The sequence below is a fragment of the Poecilia mexicana genome, unplaced genomic scaffold (genome assembly GCF_051168715.1).
Source record: "Poecilia mexicana isolate PSO_F unplaced genomic scaffold, ASM5116871v1 scaffold_16, whole genome shotgun sequence".
Classification (NCBI taxonomy): Eukaryota; Metazoa; Chordata; class Actinopteri; order Cyprinodontiformes; family Poeciliidae; genus Poecilia; species Poecilia mexicana.
In genome coordinates this window covers 23,233,482-23,251,884 of record NW_028263385.1, presented here as the reverse complement: position 1 = coordinate 23,251,884, position 18,403 = coordinate 23,233,482, and the positions used below count along the sequence as shown (strand labels likewise).

The following is an 18,403-nucleotide window of genomic DNA, read 5'->3' as shown; positions in this document are numbered from 1 at the left end:
GCGTGTTCCCTGCAAACATTCAGCTAATCGGCCAAAACCAATAACAAAAGCCTGTAATTGGCGAAACAAAGATGGTTAATCAGCTGCGTGTTTCCCCGCCTCCCGAGATGAAAATGTCTGTCAGTCAGATTTACGGTGTCAGCAAACTGAATTCAAACACAAACTTTACCATTTTAAAAACAATTGAAACTGCTATTTTGCAAAAAAAAAAATGAAAAAAGAAAGAAAATCACTATTTTCTCAAAAATGGTGGTAATGAGGGGAATAAATGCTCCATGCTGCTGTCCTAAATATCTTGGAACAGGATAGAGGATTTTATTGCATCAGTTTTTACAATGCCAATAAATGAAAAAAAAAATGCTAGGGCTACACAAACTGCCACAAATTTTATTGTCATTGCAGTATCCCTGAACAGAAGATTAATATCGCAAAAACCTTCTTAATGTACAATAGAAGCTAATTTATTAAAAATGATACATTCGGGTTCTCCAAACTATTTTTTTTAATGCAGCAGAAAATGTTTCAGAAAAACAATCAGAAATTCTGATAAAGTCATCAAACAAAACAACACAAATGTTGCCTGATGCACCTCTTTTCTTATAAACCATTTTGTTGAGGTAAAACATTTAATTTTCTATCTAGATGGAAAGATTAATCACTGTCTTTAAGAATTCAAATCTCTAGAACTACGTTATTTGCCCACACACATCTACAAGTGCAGAATACCAAATAATTTTGCTCAAATTACCCAAAACTCTCCTGAACTTTAAAGCTGACGTATGTAACGCTTATAAAAAAGATATTTCTCTTTAGATATTTGTTGAGACTGCACTCTGTCGCAGCAGCATGATATGAGACAGATAATCCCACACCCTTTGCTTTGTGCTATGCTACAGCTAGCATAGCCTGTTATTAATGCTCAGTCTAGCTAGGTTAGCCACCGATGACTGCAGATAAACAACTTTCCTGAAACGGTAACTTGTTTCTCTACAATCTGCACATTTAGCAGGGATTAAACGAGTTTGATTGACAGTGCTAAGCCCTTCCTCCTAGCCCTGATTGGTTGTTTTTCTTCGGGAGCGGTGCATTTCTTCAGACAGCAATAGTAAGTAGCTCAGAGAGGAGGAGGAGGAGGAGCTCGATCTTTTCACAGATTCTCTGTCTCAAAGCTTCTTACCGTCACAACATGATGGCAGTTTCAACAAATATGTAAAAACATATTCTTCATAAAAGTTACATAGGAACCCTCACTGAGCCTTAATCCCAAGAGCGACGAACTGACCAGGCTAATTCCGATTCAAATCAGTCTCGAGTTAAACAGCTTACCCGTACGCTCTCGCACAGCCTACGCCTCACCTCTTTCTGACCTCCTCAACATCGCTGCCACAGGAATTCACCGAAAGTTCAGCAACCCACCGCAGTCACTCTCCATCACCTCCTTATCTCTCGCCAGGTCACTGAGCACCAAGTGCAAACCGGGTGTCCTCAGGGAATGTTTGTGCAACTTGTTTATGACATCCCAAGTGTGTGTTGATGCTGTTGCTGTCGATGTTAACAAGAGAGATAGAGAGGTAGAATGCTGGAACACGCCGTTCCGCCGGGGAACAGTGTAGCCGACCTGATCTTCTGAGGGGGCAGCGGGGACGGAGTCAGCTGGAAAGAAAGCGGAAGGAGAGATGACGAAGAGGACACAAGGGGAGAGCGAGCGAGAGTGAAAGTAGCTGAAATATAAAAGTGGCGAGATACACTGAAAGCAAGATAAAGGTACTGAAAAAAACAACAAACCTGTTAGCAGTGATGTTGCAAATCTTTTTTTTTTTCTTTTTTTTAGTTGAAGTATGCACTCCATAGTGAGGTTTCACTTGATAAAATTAAAACCTTGTCATCAAAAGGGGGAGAAAATTTACTCACAAAATCAAATATAACTCTAAGGTCCGGGTTTAGATTTCAACTTTAATTTGATTCCGACAACCTTCAAAACGCTGCAGACACCCCTCGCACTACTGCTTTGATTATATTTAATAGGTCATAGAGGGTACATTTCAGATAGTCTGCTTTCTGCATTTTAATTAAAGAGCAACTTTTCCATTCGGACTGGCCTCAAAGTCATCTAAAGTGTCGGCTGATGAAATTTGCAGACAGCCCCGTAAACCCTCATATCCACTCATTTGTATTTGAAAACGAGCATCGTGCCTGCAGGGTTGAAAACCCTTAAGTTTCCATTAACGTTATATTATTTTAGTGTTAAGTGAGTCCAGAGCTATTTTGGTGTAATTTATTCCTCGCTCTAGCCGACGTTTGTCCAGAGAGAGGAGATTATCATAGTAATATCATGGCTCCAACAAAAGCTCAAACTTTTAATTAATCAGGAAAAGGAAACAGTGACATTTTTCTGAAGAATTGTGACAAACTAGTGTTTTCACATAAGACGAGGATAGCTACAGAGGGCAATTCAAAACCTCACAGACTGAATAAATTGAGTGCTGCTGTTTTTACCTGAAAACGTCTGTAAAATCAGCACTTGCTCTCTTGTTTACTGTGGCCACATGCCGTGATGCGGATAATCATCCACAGCCATCAAACCTTTTCAGATTCTTTGAAAAAAAAAAAAAAAAAAAAAAAAAAAGTAGAATTAGCTCAGAAATGTATAAAAGGTGGTGAAAGATGAAATTGGGTTACAAAAATAAGCAAAGCAATAAAAAAGAACCTTAAGTGAAAATGAGTACAAGAATCTGGCTTTAAACAGGTACGAAACATGATAACTGATGTTATTAAGCAGAGCCTGGCCTTCAGTTTTAAAACTGAGAGTGAGTCAGCTGCAGATGTAGTTTAGCAAAATCATTTTTTTTTTTTCTGATTTTTTTTCTAAGAAATGTCTTTGTAGAAAGATCAAATGGTTTGCTTTTTGTATAAGACATCAAAAGCTGCAACTAATACCTGAAACAGCAGATGTTATTTTCATCAAATGATCATAACCGTGAAACTGAACCTCATGTAAGAACAAAAGACTATTTTCTACTTTCTTTATAGACTCTTTTCATGTTCTGCTATTATGTTAGCAGACACCTGTATTAGATTTTTTATTTTATTTGTGAAAACCATAGTATCAAATATTCATTATAACCACATTTGGTAACATTAAAACAGTAACTTTCAATCAATATAATGATAGAGCAAAACAAAGTAGCACATGAAATGATACTTACATTTTAACCTTTTTTATCCCTCAAATCAAAATCTGAATAATGTGTTGTGTGTTTTTATACAGCGTGCTTTATGCCGATACAATATCATGAAACATAAGAAACGTATGAGACAGGTCAGGGATAAAGTCGTAGAAAAAGTGGTTGTCAAAAATCCCCAAAAACATGTTAGAGGCTGCAAAAAACATGAGATTAATGTGAAGGTTCACTTTCTTCCCAGTATGCAATACTTATGCTTAACTTATAGCCATAGCTACAGTGGAATAGCTTAGATTAAAAGATACATAATGTGTTAGAATGGTCCAGTCAAAGTCCAGACTTAATGTGGAATCTGTAGAAAAACCTCAATCAATGCTCACAGCTTCTTTCCATTCAGTCTGACTGAGGTTGAGCTGTTTTGTAAAGAATAGAGGACAAAATGATTTCAGTATCTAAACATGAAAAATGTTAGAAACACAAATGTTTACCCCTGGAGCGGTAATGAAATGTAGCTCTACAAAGTATTCGCTGTAAGGGTTTGAATACAAATGCACTCCCACTTAGCAAATTCTTAACTAAAAAAAACAAAAAAAACATGAATATTTGTTCGTAATCGTGCACTATGTACTGTTGGCCTATCACATTAAATCATCCCAATAATATTCTCTAAAGTCTGTAGTTGTAATGTGACAAGATGCAAAGAAGTTCAAGAGCTGTGAATGCTCTCGCCAAAACGTGATATGTCTTTGTTTATTCTTCATTTCCTCAGGATATTCTAGCATATGATGACTGTTCTTCTTTGGTTCTTGTAAGATCTTGCAGCATCCTGAAACCCGCGAGTTGTTGCCTCCTCAGTATTTCTGGCAAGCAATAGCCAAAGCTTATTTTAGCTGTGTATATTTGTAATCTATACCCTGTTTTTATTCTGCTGTTTTCATAAGCTCTTCCTTAAACCTTTCCGCCACTGTGCTTAAAGGCATAGTGAGTATGAGAGAATCTCAGAGCTGGACCCAAAAGTAGCCCGCATTCTTTCCTCTGTGTTTCAGGAAGCTTCAGAAGAGGCCGGAACAAGCCTCCCCTCCACCCTCTCCGCTCCCATATCCCCCTGCTTTTCCTTTGTCTTATCAACCCTTTTTATCATCACCAATAGCCATTTATGTTTGGTCCAGCGTGTCACCCAGAGTTCAAGCTTTTTGGGGACTGTGCATCACCTTTAGCAACATCTCTATTAGCAGAATTACCTACAAAATGTATTCAGTTCAGTTCTCTGTCCAATGATAACAATAATAAAAACATTATGAGTGATGATAAATGGCCTGCACTTGTAAAGAATTTTATCAAGTCCAGAGGACTCCAAAGTGTTTTACACTACATTCAGTCACACACACAACCACACGCACGCACACACGCACGCACACATGCATTCACACACTAAAGATGGTGAGCTACTGGATGGTAGCCACAATTGTTGAACATTTTCACACCTTTCCAAAAGTAACCTACTGAATAAGATTCAAGAGGGCAGCCAGACAAATAGAGGACAACTTGGCATGGCGTTGCAAATACAATTGTCTGCAGATCTGTGTGGATGCACACTTTTGCTTTCGGCAGTTATATGGACGTTTTGGATTAACCTGCCTACATGTGAAATGTCTGGTTAGAAAAGAAGGGTAGGATGGTGAAAATAATTCAAAAAGAATTGTATTTGAAATTAGCATGATGAACTAAGTCCATAATGGGAGCATATGTGTATGTTTCAGATGTGTAGAAGTATTTTCACATTAAATCTGTATTTCTTTAAAGACTGACATTTTCTAAGCGTTTTTGTGATTAGCAAATTGAACTTGCTCCCGGCTGCAGTGTCAGGGGCTATCTCACCAGCGACGGAGGCACACAAAGCAGCAACAGCGGTAGTCAGAATCACTTAGCGTCTGGTCATACATATTTCCTCAAGATAAATTTAGGAAAGCTTTTGTGTGTGTTTTTCTTTGCTGACAATTAAAAATGCAGGAAAGGTTCAGATAGATTAGGGAACACAGGAAAAAGTAAAAATTACAAGAGACAAAATTTGCTACTTTCTTTCTACTGATTCTGATCCAGTTGATTTTAACATTTTATGGTTTGCCATTCCATGACTAAAAAGGGTTATTCCACTTAGATTATGAACAATATCATGACTCAAAATGATCCTGTTTGATCCTAGTGATTGCTCACATTGTGGATGTGAACAATCACAAACATTCCCTGGCAGATATAGATAAGACTGTGCTAAATCTAGAATTAATCTATATTAATCCTTCTCCCCCTAAAAATGTTTCTGGTTTCACTTGAAAATGTCCTTCGACACTATCCACCTCTTGTGTCACTAAGAAGGTCGGACATGTGCTCACCAGGGAGTCAGCAACACACACACACACACACACGCACACACGCACACACACACACACACACACGACACAGCGGAGCTGCGTTGCGATGTGTTGCTCCTTCACGGCTCAGTCATGCATAAAATCCAGTAACTGTTTGCTTTGTGTGACAGTTTGTGTCACTGCCTCTGAGCCTTTTTCCCACTGCGAGAGCTGCTCCACTGTACTAAGTGTGTCAACAACACCAGCTGAGAGGCAGCCTTCAGTCCACACGCACAACTCAAGACGAGTCCTTCAAAGAGCGAAGGGAGAAACTATGGGAAAGAGCAGACGGAAGGGCCAGTGGACATACAGGGGCTGTGTGTGGGATGCAGATAGGCGGAGGTGAGAGGATCAAGGAGCCGAACGGTGACGTGGTCAACATTAACGCTCCGTGATCAGACAGGAAGACAGGAAGAAGTGATGTTATGAGAAAGAGAAATATTCAAATTTTTTCAAAGACTTTCCCATATCACAGCCTCTGACACACAGCTCACTATCATCCCCACCCCAACAGCTGCACAAATTTGCTGAAAGAGGTTCCCTGGGCAAGGCCTTTGATCAACTGTGTATATGTATACACACGCGTGCGCGCGCGCACGCGTGTGTGTGTGCGTGTGCGTGTGTGTGTGTGTGTTATACTGTGTCAGTGAGACAGGAGAAAAGAGATTTTACACATTGTTCCATGCCTTGATATCTGTGTACACAAGCACAGAATATGTTTTCTGCTCCAGATCATAATGCAAACGGGCAAAAAACATATATATATATATATCTATATGTATATAGATATATAGATAGATAGATATTTATGTCAGATTTTAGATTCTTTTGTGTTTGTAACTTTCCATCACTCAGATTGATTTTCATGTCATCTGTCAGAGGCAGTTGGACAACAGTCCCACTGGTAAAGTGTGTAGACTGAGTCAGGCTTTGATGCTGCGGGGTTTCAATCATCGCAGCCACAAGCATGCCAACACAGATTGTACAAGTTTTCTGATCTTAAGTATGATATTTTGAATGAGACACTCAGGAAGGGTCCAACACAGAGCAGCTGCTTCTTGTGTTTTAAATCCTTTCACTGGTTAGTTGTGTGTGAGCGCTCATTGTAAAAATACTACTCTAAAAAACATCCAAATGTTTGCATACTCAAATATTTCTGTTTCAAATCCTTTTTTTTTTTCTTTTGCTGTAGGAAGTCTTTTCTACATGTACTGAATCCCGTTAATAATGTCCCTCTGAGCTTTCACCGTGCCTGTGCGTGAACGCGTGCGTGGGTGTGTGTGTGCGTTCGTGTGTGTTCATCCATCGGAGTGTGATCTGAGGAACACTCAGGTAATGGATTAATATCAGAGTTGGCTCAGGCTTCACGTTGCTCTGCAGTGACAGCCTGTCATTATCAACAACACCGATGGCTCACACATGCACAAACTCACACACAATCACACCAACACACACTATCCCATCCCTCACATGTACACAGAAAGTCTCCCTTTCTCTTCCATTTCTGTCGCTTACGTCTACGTTTCCCCGTCTTCGAACTTGCTCGGTGCGCTTTCGCACAGCAGGACTGACCTCTGTGTCGAAAGAGCGTAGCTTCACTCAAAGATCAAGACAAAGTCTTTCCAACACTGTTGTCGTGTTTACTTCCAACAGTCTTCACTTAATACTTTGCCTTGGGCCAAAGCAGGGATGGATGTTTCATCAGTGCCAGACACTCATTAATCCTCACACTTGCCTTCCTCCCTGCCAGAGCTGGTCATCTTATTGAGCCATTTAGCCAGTATTGAGCTGTATAATTAGACAGGGGAGGCCGATATGAGATGTTTTAGGAAGTTAAAGAGCGACACAACGCTCCGGCAAGGATTAAACTTTGTGTGTCCGCTTTTGATTCCACATAGCCACAAGGCATGGCAACAATATTTTGAAATATGTCAGGCTATTGAATTTTCTTTTTTATTCAGCAGTGCTTGTTAAAATGACAAAAAAGTTTTACATTTGAAGCAAGGACCAACACCCAAAGGTGAACATGATTGAACAAAAAATGCTCAACAAATAACTTTTGTCTCAACTTAAAAAGTGAATGGATGCTTTTAATTATAACAATTTAATTGATCAGCTGTTCAGATTAAAAGGAAAAACTTTATAAATGCTTTGAATTTGCTGCAATTGTCAAACCATATCTAAATGCAATGTTTCTGACCATGATACTAACATGATAAAAGAATTATCACGTTCCAATGAATTGCACTTTCAAGACTTTGTCATTTTGAAGCTTCAATTTATGTTTTTCTAAAGAGCTGCAGTTAATGGTGTGCAAACATCCTACTTTGACCTAAATAAATGGACGTTTGTGGTTGTTCCGTGTTATAAAGCTGAAAGGGTGTGAATCCTTTAGCAAGGGACAGGAAATGGTTGGTGTTGTGATTCGTGCAAGTTTCTGTTCCATCTTGGCCTGTTAATCTGTTCGCCTCATATCCTGCCTTCTTAATTTGATGTGCTTCCTGCTGAATCAAGCAAATGGAGTGGTACAGGAAATGATAACTAAGCAGGATGAGTTTGGTGGAAGGAGGATGTTTGATTAGGTAGAAATAGGCTACATTCTTAAAACCCAAACGAACCGTGTGCAGACTCGACGGCGCACCAAAAATAAATTAGCCAGAAATTAAAATGCACCTTTCTCATTTGTTCTTCTCCCCCGTTTTCCGCAGCAGTCCTATGCTCCTCCTCCTCAGCCCATGGCTCCACCAAGTCCAGGCACAACAGGAGGAGGGGGTGGAGGTCATGGAGGTGGGCTGGTGGAGCAACTTAGTAAGACCAACTTGTACATCAGGGGGCTGCCACCTGCCACCACAGACCAGGACCTCATCAAACTCTGTCAGCCGTAAGTTTCGTCCTCTTCCATTCTGTTTTGACTCGCCACCAGCTTCGCAGTTCACTTCATTACCGCTCAGCTCAGTTCTCACTGGTTTAATTAGTGTTGTGTGAGTCCAACAGCAGCATCTAATGAGCATCAGCAGTGTGCTGTTGACCTATGGGTTCCTTTCGGCTTCCTCGGGGGGGGAAAAGAAACGCACACAGCCCACATGGGCCTAACCCTTCCTCTCCTTTCTGGACTGTGTCACATGCTCACATGGGGAGAGAAAAATAAATACCCGTCTGTCTTTCAGCAGAAGTTTTAAGCCTCCCAGATTTTCCAAGTCAATTCTAAAGCAGTGATAGTAAGTAAGTAAATCAGTAATACAGTTTGCATGCTTTCATCGCTCCTTAGTAACAGCCTGGGAACAAGCTGATTCTTTGACCCACAAAACAAAATTTTAACATACACGATTATATGTATATTGGTGGAGCTGTTTTCTTTTCTTAAACATTTTTTCTTATTTTTATTTCCTTTTTTTTATATTAAAAATGGATCATCTTCTAAAACACTGCCACCGCCATAATACAAGAAGTTTTATGAAAAAGTAGCAAGGCAATAAAAGATTTCTGATTATTTTAGTTGTAATTCAGTAATCATGAGCATTTTTAATTCTGACACCACTTATCAATAAAAGTTGCTATCCACTGATTGGCTTCAAGTTAGAAATAAGAGTAGATTTTAATGTTTTTTCCCTAAAAAATAAATATCTGTAAAGATTAGCACATTTCGTCTCTAGAAGTGACTAGAGCAGACAGAAATTGTACACAAATATGATAAGCATTTATGTAAGATATCTTTGGTAAAGTTGAAAAAAGACTTTGATTACATCATAAAAAAAGTTTGGTGCAAATGTTGCAGGAAAACATCATGACCAGATAAATTCAGACAGAAGAAACTCACCTTTCCAAATCTAATTGTTTAAATAAGATAAAGCTTTTGAAACAATACACATACTATGCATTGGGAAAGTATTCATAATGCTTCACCTTTCTCACATTTTGTATTACAGCCTTACTCTTATTATTTGTATTAAAATAAATCTCTTTCCTCAAAATTCTCCACACAAATAAGCCGTTTTGACAATGTGGAAAAAAGTTTTTGAGATTTTTGCACATTTATATAAACAAAACAAAACAAAAAAACAAAACAAAACAAGAAACCCCATTTATGTAAGTATTCACAGCCTTTGCTTAATAGTTTGTTGATCCACTTTTGGCGTCTGTTGCAGCTATAAGTCTTTTTCAAAATGGTGTCACAAGCTTAGCATGCTTATCTTTAGGTAGTTTCATCCATTCTCTTCTGCAGTTCTTTTCCAGCTCCATCCGGTTGGATGGGAGCCCACGCTGTGCAGTCATTTCCAGATTCTCTCCCTGGCAACTCCAGGACATTCACAGAGTGCTTTGGGTCATTGTCCTGTTGAAAAATGAACCGTCACCCCAGTCTGAGGTCAAGATGATCAGTGGAAACAGCTCCGTTTTAAGCTAAGAATAAGGCTGTAACATAATAAAATGGACAAAAAGGGAAGTGCTGAGAATACTTAGTGTGTGAAAACACTACACAAGTACTAGCAGAGATAATATATCCTGTTAACTTTATATTCCTCTGACCTCCAAATGCTGCCGCGGTCTCAGCAGATGGAATACGGCATTACAGAAAAACGAAGCTTATGGAGAAACAAGAAGTCTCACTTTGACAAAAACTGCGTCTGATAAAATTTTTGGCTAGAACTTGTTGGTACTTCCTTTAATGAAGTAACTGGAGTTGGGCACAGTATTCAGTCAGAGTAGAGTTACTGCAGCACAACTTAAACATAATATTACTCAAGTGGAATTAAAAGCACAGTTGAAACCTCTTCTAAAAGTGCTTTTCTTCTTCTTCTTTTTTTAAGTTTCTCAGCTGAATGTAAGAAGTAAATGTACCTGGTTAATACTCACCTCTGATGAGCTCTCTCACTGCTCCTGTGTGTGTCAGCTGCAGTTCAAGTCAGCTGTATGTCAGTGTAGCCCTGCAGGCATTCTGGGGAAATTGAGTGAAAAATAGGGGCCAATAAAAGCTGCATTAGGGGCCAAGTCAGCTTGCCAAGTGGCCAGTAACATTTAGAAAAGGTCAGAGTGGCAGAGGGTTGTCAGTGGGGGCTACTGGACAGCAGTGAAAGCTTTGGGGATCTAATACACTCTCCAGCTTTCAGAAATAGACAAAGTGGCAGCTTCCTGTCACTCGGTGACATGACGGGTTTTGCGTATGCGCGCAGAAACCAGCTCACAGACAATTTTTCATACGCGCACACTGATACAGTAAGTTAATAGAAGAATATTTAACCGATAACACACAGACACATTCGCAAATTCCTTCTCTGGCCTCAATGACATCCTCATCCTCAGCTACCAGGCTCGGGTTGTTTGTGGGCACATCCGCCCCCTTCCATCCTTCGCTCCGAGTTCCCCTTCTCCCTCTCTCTGTCTTCGTGCCAGTTCTCAGAGTGTCAGTGAAAAGTGCTGTTGTCAGCTGACATTTCCAATCACTCCCCTGGTCGCCAAAACTATGGACACACTTTTAACGTCTGGGGACAGAGCAGAACGTGAGCAGAATCTGAAGCGAGGAACAAGGGCAATTTCACTCACACTCTCCGGCTTTAACTCACACTTGTTGTCTGTCTCCCTCCCTCACACTTGTCACATCTATCTATCTATCTATCTATCTATCTATCTATCTATCTATCTATCTATCTATCTATCTATCTATCTATCTATCTATCTATCTATCTATCTATCTGCAAAATAGCATGGCAAACCACAGGATTATAGTTTTATCGATTTAGTTTAGGGACTTTGTCCTGCTGGAAGGCAAACCTCTGTCTGGTTCTTAATAGCTTTGCAACTTCAAACGGGTTTTCTTTTTAGCAATTCTTCTACAGACTGTTTGCCATTGATCCATTTTCCTATAAAGATTGTTGTTTGAGCGGGAAAATCCTAATAATAAATATTAGTGTCTGCTTTGGAAGATCAAAGACGTCGGCAGACTAAAGACAGAAAACGTGTCTGAATGAGAGGTAGAAGGTTTCGCTTCGTGAACGTGCGTTTAAGTAACCAGGATCGGTCAAGAGAAGTGAAGGAAAAAAACATAATTCAGGAAGAGTGGAAAGCAAAATAAGAGAAGACGTCAGTGAATCCTGCTTTCGTCTTTGGTTTAGAGATGGTGGCCGTTTCAATGCAGGAGATGTAAATATTATTTGTTGGAAGAGCCCAATATGGACAGGGATGTAAATGAGGATATGAGTGGGATAGCAGAGGTTGGAGACTCTAAAAAGAGGGAGGGAATTAAAAATGTTTCTCAAACCAATTCAAAAACAATACAAAACACCATAGGCTATCTGGAAAAGGCAGTCTCTTTCTCAAAAATCCTTAATTCATCTCTCAAAAGTAAACATCTGTGAGTGAACATGTTAATATGTCAGAATGGCAAGTCTTGGTTGTGCGGTATATGCATAGGAGAGTCAGATTGCTTAGTCATATTGTTTAAATAACTGACATATAAACTGTTATGAACTGTGACTAACGTTTTGATGACAAGTATTGTAAATTGCAATTACGGGTGATCAGTGGCAAGAGTCTGGACAAGACTCACATTTACGCTTTCATTATAATATGTTGACAGACCGTTTCGTTGTAATACAGAAAGGAAAAGGCAGTACTGCAGAGCATGAGGACGAAACGCTCAGAAACGGGAAGATAAGACAACACATGTGCCGCTGTTTGAACTACAGAGCCATCTTCCTGTTCTTTCCCTCACCATGCTGAGGACAATTCCCCACCGGAGTGAAAGAATGAAGATCAGGGTGAGAGGAACTCCATCAACATCTTGTTGCGGGTCGCAAACCACATCTTGGTGATTTTGAAACGATGGAAACCGGCATATGCCCTTTGCCTCTTCTGCCTCTTCCTCTGTTTCGACTTCTTCTCTACGGCTGTTGACTCCGTCCAAATCCTTGTCTTTCCATTGCCAGAAATGTAACATTGTGCTGTGCTCTGGCTATACGTGATTAATCCCTGTGAATTCCTGGCTTTCCCCTATGAAATCCCAGTCTAAACAAAAGCATTTTCCCCCCCATGCGATTGTTTATTGTATAACGTCCATAAAGCATTTGACCACCTACCCTACCGCCAACTCCAGTACACATCACTGCACTCGCATCCCTTCCAGCTTATGATTAAAACTTCACAGAGAACACTTTTTAGTGCTTAAACTCAATGTTTCGGTGAAATTAAGCCGTCTTCTAAACTCCGAGTAAATTGCTTTCTCGTCCTGGAATCAGTCCGAGGTTTCCGATGCTTTAAAAGCGCCTGAAGATGTTAAACTGCATATGGCAACAGATTCAAAGACTTGTGAAAAAGCTACACTTTCTCTGTCCTCCCTCTGTGTTTGTCTGTTTGAGTCTAACTAGCGGCGAGGCAGAAAAATGAGAGAAACGTAAGAGACAAGACAGCTGCATCAAATCCTCAATTAGGAGCTACCTCACACAGAGACCAAGCTGTGTGCGGATGCTGACGCATGCGTGCTAACACGCAGCTAAATGCACAGAGTGCACACGATTCGCAAACATGCAGGATTTGCACATACATTTGATGTACACAAAGACGTCTTGAGGGGAAGCAGAAGTGAAGGTTGTGTGTGTGTGTGTGTGTGTTGATGGGAGTGGCGTTTCAGAGGACATCAAACGTTGAGAATCCACTGGCTGTTGACGTTGTTCCACCAGGGAATGAAAACATGGATCTGAAGCTGTGAGGGCCCTCTGAGAACTGTCATTAACGCTTCACTGAAACACACACTCAGAACTGTGGTGTGCACAGATTTTGTCAAGCCTGCCACAAATGAGCGTGCTATTTTTTTTACCGTCATACCTCCTTAAATCTCAGCAGTGGAGAGAAAAAAAAAAAAAAAAAACAAGAAACAAGAACGCCAATTTTTGCAGTTTTAGCGTTGACTCTAACTGGAAAGCATTCCTTTCTGTATGGATTTCAATTTTCTCTTCCTTCAATTTTAGGACTCAGGTCTTCCTAAGAGGAATGTCGTGCTGAAATCCGTCAGCCTTGGCCTGTAGCAACGCAGCCTTGACCGATCTCTTGACAAGGCATCCTTTCTTGGCTCTGTAGTGTTTGGTGAAGCCAATACAGACTTTGAAGCTAAAGAATTTCGAGCTCGGAAAGCGATTGCTGTTTCGTGCAGAGAAGGAGATATACCGACCGGATTGGCCAAAATCTGTTCAAGAGGAAAATCTTTGGGCCTAGAATTTCACAATATTTCACTGCATGACCCGTTTCAAAGACTTTTCTTGGGGGAACATTTAAAGTAATGGAACGAGGACACGCTGACCCGAACCATCTGTCTCCGGTTGTCTGTTATTGGCGTGTTTTCTGTATTCCAGCAGGTTTTTATGAGTAGCTCACCTTACAGGCTTTAGGTAAAATCCAGGTTGATGTTTTTTCAAGTCACAGCAGGTGACTGCCAGAGTGAAGGGAAAAGTTCCAGTTGGGTTGAGAACAGGACATTCTGCACTCTTCTCGCTGAACTTATTTCATGCTCTTCTCAGTCACATTACTTCATAATTTGATCTATTATCAACGGTTTATTCAATTTCACTTCGCAACAGCAGATTTGTGTTGCCGTCTAAATCAGAAAGAATGTTTACCACAGAATCAAGTCCAGAATGACACACCATTTTGGATGTTTGTTTTTTTCTTGTCATTTTAATAAGGCTATGTTGTATTTGACTCTTTCCCCCCACTTTAAGTTTCAAAAGCCAAAGATTATGATATTTTTTATGCATTCCAATTTAATGATGACACTCACAAAGGCATTATTTATTTGTCAGGGCACTGTAAATGTTTTTTTTTTTTTATCATGGCTCTTTTTGTCTCAAGTTTGAATTTGTAAGTTCAAATACAGTTTTCTATCAGAGGAAAAACTGCTAAAATTGTTTTTGATTTGTGTTGACGTCTTGTTGTCGTGTGCTGCTAATCCCCAATTCAAACTGCAGTTTATGTGTACAAATGAAAAGACTTTTTTTCTCTCTCAACCAAAAACAATTGTCAAAACTAACTAGAAATTTCTGCCAGTCAGAATCAGTGGATCTGTAAACAGACCACAATATTAAGAAAAGCCAAAGACTAAGAATTGTTCCAGAATCAGAAATTTGACTTGCAAAAAAGCTGTGATTTTTTTTTTTTTTTTTTTGTCTGCCAATTTCGAGATTATAAGCTTCTCATCTGTCATGTTGCGTCTGATTAAAGCCTTTTAGAGCTTTTATTCTTTCTTTATCTGGAAAGTCTCCTGTCCCAGTAGGTTTGATGCGAGGCTGTCAGGCAGCTAGTCTAAATTCCTCTCACTGTCAGAAGCCGTCGGCTGACAGAGAATCTCTTGGTGGTGACAACTAAATGATCTCTTTTTTATTAAACACCTCTTGCTATCTCTCCATCTCTCCCTGACTATTGCACTTCCTCCTCGCCTTTAGTATCTCATTTAATGATTTGACTGACTACTCTCCTTTCCTATTCCTCATTCATCAGTCTTTCACTCCCCTTCCTTGCTTTTTTTTTGTCCCCAGCTGCTCTGCTCTGAGCCTCCTATGTTGTATCTTTATCGAATCCTTTCTATCTGCACCGCTTTTTTTTTATTTTCTATAAAAGCAAAGAGGGAATATAGTTCCCTCTCTCACCTGGAGCCATCAGTCAGCCAGCAGCTCTCAGGCTGCTTGACAGCCGACTAGTCACTCATTGTGCAGTTTTGTGAACACATTAATTAAGAATGTCTCATCCACAAAGCAAGAAAGTGATCCCAGCTGATCTCAGTGATCCAAGTATTCTGTCTTACTATTTTTCCAACCCCCACCTTCACTTCTTTGTTATTCCCCGTCTTCTTACCTCCTTCAGTTTGGGGCTTTAATTTATTTATTTTTTCTTACCCCTTCCCTTACTACTGAAAGACTGGATTGATAGGAAACACTGTTAACTTCTTCAGGCCCTGAGACGCGAGAGCTCGAGAGCAGCTGGGACAAGGGGAAAATAAGCAAAAACGATAGTGTTGGAGGTGTCAAATAAAGAGAGGATGACTGCCTTGACATAAAAAATAGCGGAGAGAACAGACAGGAAGAAGCAAAGAGGTTGTCCAATCACCTTATGGACCTTCTGGGGATCAGTTCATAAAGGTCTGGTTATTATAGTCATTTATTAACCAGCGCTGTCAAAGTTGTGAAGTCTACTTGTTCTGAAAGTTCAAGAACAGCAGCGTATGCAGTTGGAAACCATTCATTTATAGGCACAGCTTTGTATTGTCACTGTGAGACATTATATTGGATGACATGTTTTCTTTTTTTAGGTAAATCAGAATTACCAAATGTATTTTTATTTGCTAAACCTTTCCTGCGTTAAGCTGAGGAAACTCTAACTCACTAATGGATGTTTTGGACTCTCTAACTCTGTGACTGCGGTGGATTGTGGTCAAATGGTAATATGAAAATGCAAAGTTAACAGCTATAAATCTAATGCTTTGGACACAAATAATTCTTCCAAACAGACATTGGCTGTAAGAACATCCAGATTAGTTAGAAAGTTACTTAAGGACACCAAAGTCAATCTTTTGGAGTGGATGCTACAAAGCCCTTATCTCACTCCTGCCTGTAACAAGTAAACCTGCAAAGTTGACACGGGAGGAATTTACCAAAATTCCAATAGACTCTGCAGAAGCATCCCCCAAGCTTTGTTTAACCTGACATAAATTCAGGCATCAAAAGTCAAATGTGTGAAAGTAAAATAGACAAAAACACCAGCTTTCCTTCTTCATAAACTTGAATTTTAATTTGACTGACAGAAAGTTTATTTACTAGCGTTCTGCCTGTGCTCTACGCAGCTCTCCCTTAAACTGCAAGCTGTTTGGGGTAATGTGAAGGCAGCACACAGAGCAGGTTACATCAAGCACACGGAGAGAAAGTTGCAGCATCCAATGCAATCTGAATTTCACTGTGACATTCATTGTAACGAGTGACTGCTAGGCAAAAGAAAAAAAAAATTATGAGATCAACAAAACAATGTGCAAGACCTATGAAACTGTTTTGCCACCATTATCCACAACAGCAGTGGATATATATATATATATATACTTGGAATTAAATCAGGTCTTCCCTGATTACTAGAGTTTTAAGGAGGCTAGGAAGTTGATCAAAAATGTTTCACAAGTCTTTCTTTCTCTTTTATAGATATGGGAAGATTGTGTCAACAAAGGCCATCTTGGACAAAAACACTAATCAGTGCAAAGGTGAGTGAGCATCAGTAGACTGATTTTGGAGTGAGCATTATTTGTAGCCTTGAATAGACCTGAAAAACCTGAATCCTGAAACGGAATTTGAGTCTGTAAAAAAAAAAAAAAAAATCAATAAAAATGCAGGTTCTTTGGCGGCTTAAAGGCAGACTAATCAATGTGTTTTGCTGGGAAGGTTTTTTTTTTTTTTTTCATTAATCCCTTCCTTTTGCACTTTTTGCATCCCTTAATCAATCACAGCCTAAAAGTTATTGCTAAAAAAAAAAAGAAAAAAAAAAAGTGCGTGGTTGTATTCAAGTTTTGTTTGAGGAAAAGTTAGGATTGTATTAGATTTCCAGCACAGCAGTGCTGACTGCCATAGAATCCATGTTACCCACTAATCTAAACAATGGACTAAGAGCATATTACTTGATTAAAGCCAGTGTGTGATTTCTAGTCCGCTGCCTGATGATGCTCAAAGTTAAGCAGCGTTTGAAAGGAAGATGTGGGCATTGTTGTCACAGGCCAAATCAAAATGAAGGACATAAAATAGCCACAATGTGTTTTCAATGGTCAGTGAGTGTCTATTGAGAAGCGTCTGTCTGATTGTTAAAGTGGTCTGAACAAAGCACTAATCAGAGGGATTGTTGTCATCTGCGTTTGAAGAGGCACCCGTGAGCGTGTGTTCACCATGATTACAGCTCATCTACTGGGGCTGTTCTCAGAGGTGCATCAATATGCTTTAGGACAACATCACGGATGCCCTGTAATCAGAGTGTTCGGTTTCGGCGACAGGAAATCCCTCTGTAATTGGCTCTGACGGCATTTCTAAAACTCTAAATTCTTACACTTTTGGTGATTCCCAAATGTGCAAGTGGTATCTTTACACCTCTCTTATCATTCCACATTTAGTATAAGTAATTAAAGTTGTCAGTGCCATGTGGACATACAGATGCCTTTTGAAAAATAACAACAAAAAAAAAACGTTAAAAATGATTTTTATTTAAGTAAATCAATTTAAAACTGGAACTTAGTTGCTTATCATCTATGATAGGCAATGTGATAGATTTTGAATGTTGCGTGTTTTCCTGTTACTTCAGATGACTGTTGGTGCTAAAATGTATTTACATTCTGTAGTTGGTCGTTTTCATGAGTTACTGCATCATGCCATAGATTAGATCAGTCTGTGCCACTACTTTTAAGGAGGTGCTAAGGAAATTTAGCATTGCTATGAAGCTTGTCAACAAAAGAAAGCATGAAGCGCTCTAAAATGTTGTAAAGTTTGGACATCATAAAATACACACAATTTATTATGTACATGCTCACTCTTCTTTCAAATTTTGAAACTTTACTTTCCAAATGAGATACAAAACCTACTTTCATCTGAAAAGAGACTACTAGGCCCATAGCAACTCCCCAATCCATTTTCTCATAAGTAAAGGCTTTTATGACATTATTCAGGAGTGACTTAGCACAAGACTTTTATTAGCTGCAGCCTGCATATCTTTTTCAGCTACATGTTTTTCTTCCACGTAACTTTCCAGTATTATTGTTTCTTTGACTCAGTCATTGTCTGCAGTCATTTTTATTTTTCTTAGCCAAGAGCA

At 39.5% G+C, this 18,403-nt stretch overlaps 1 protein-coding gene across 3 annotated transcripts in view; it reads left to right on the top strand.

Annotated features, from left to right (window-relative positions):
* The window catches only part of LOC106926239 (RNA-binding motif, single-stranded-interacting protein 3-like), a 132,035-nt gene that overhangs the window by 35,761 nt on the left and 77,871 nt on the right, over positions 1–18,403 (top strand). For all 3 annotated transcript variants that reach the window (XM_088013827.1, XM_088013825.1, XM_088013826.1), the window contains exons 2-3: positions 8,299–8,471; positions 16,756–16,814. In XM_088013827.1, the coding sequence (XP_087869953.1) occupies positions 8,299–8,471; positions 16,756–16,814 (232 nt within the window). The remainder of the gene's footprint in view (positions 1–8,298; positions 8,472–16,755; positions 16,815–18,403) is intronic.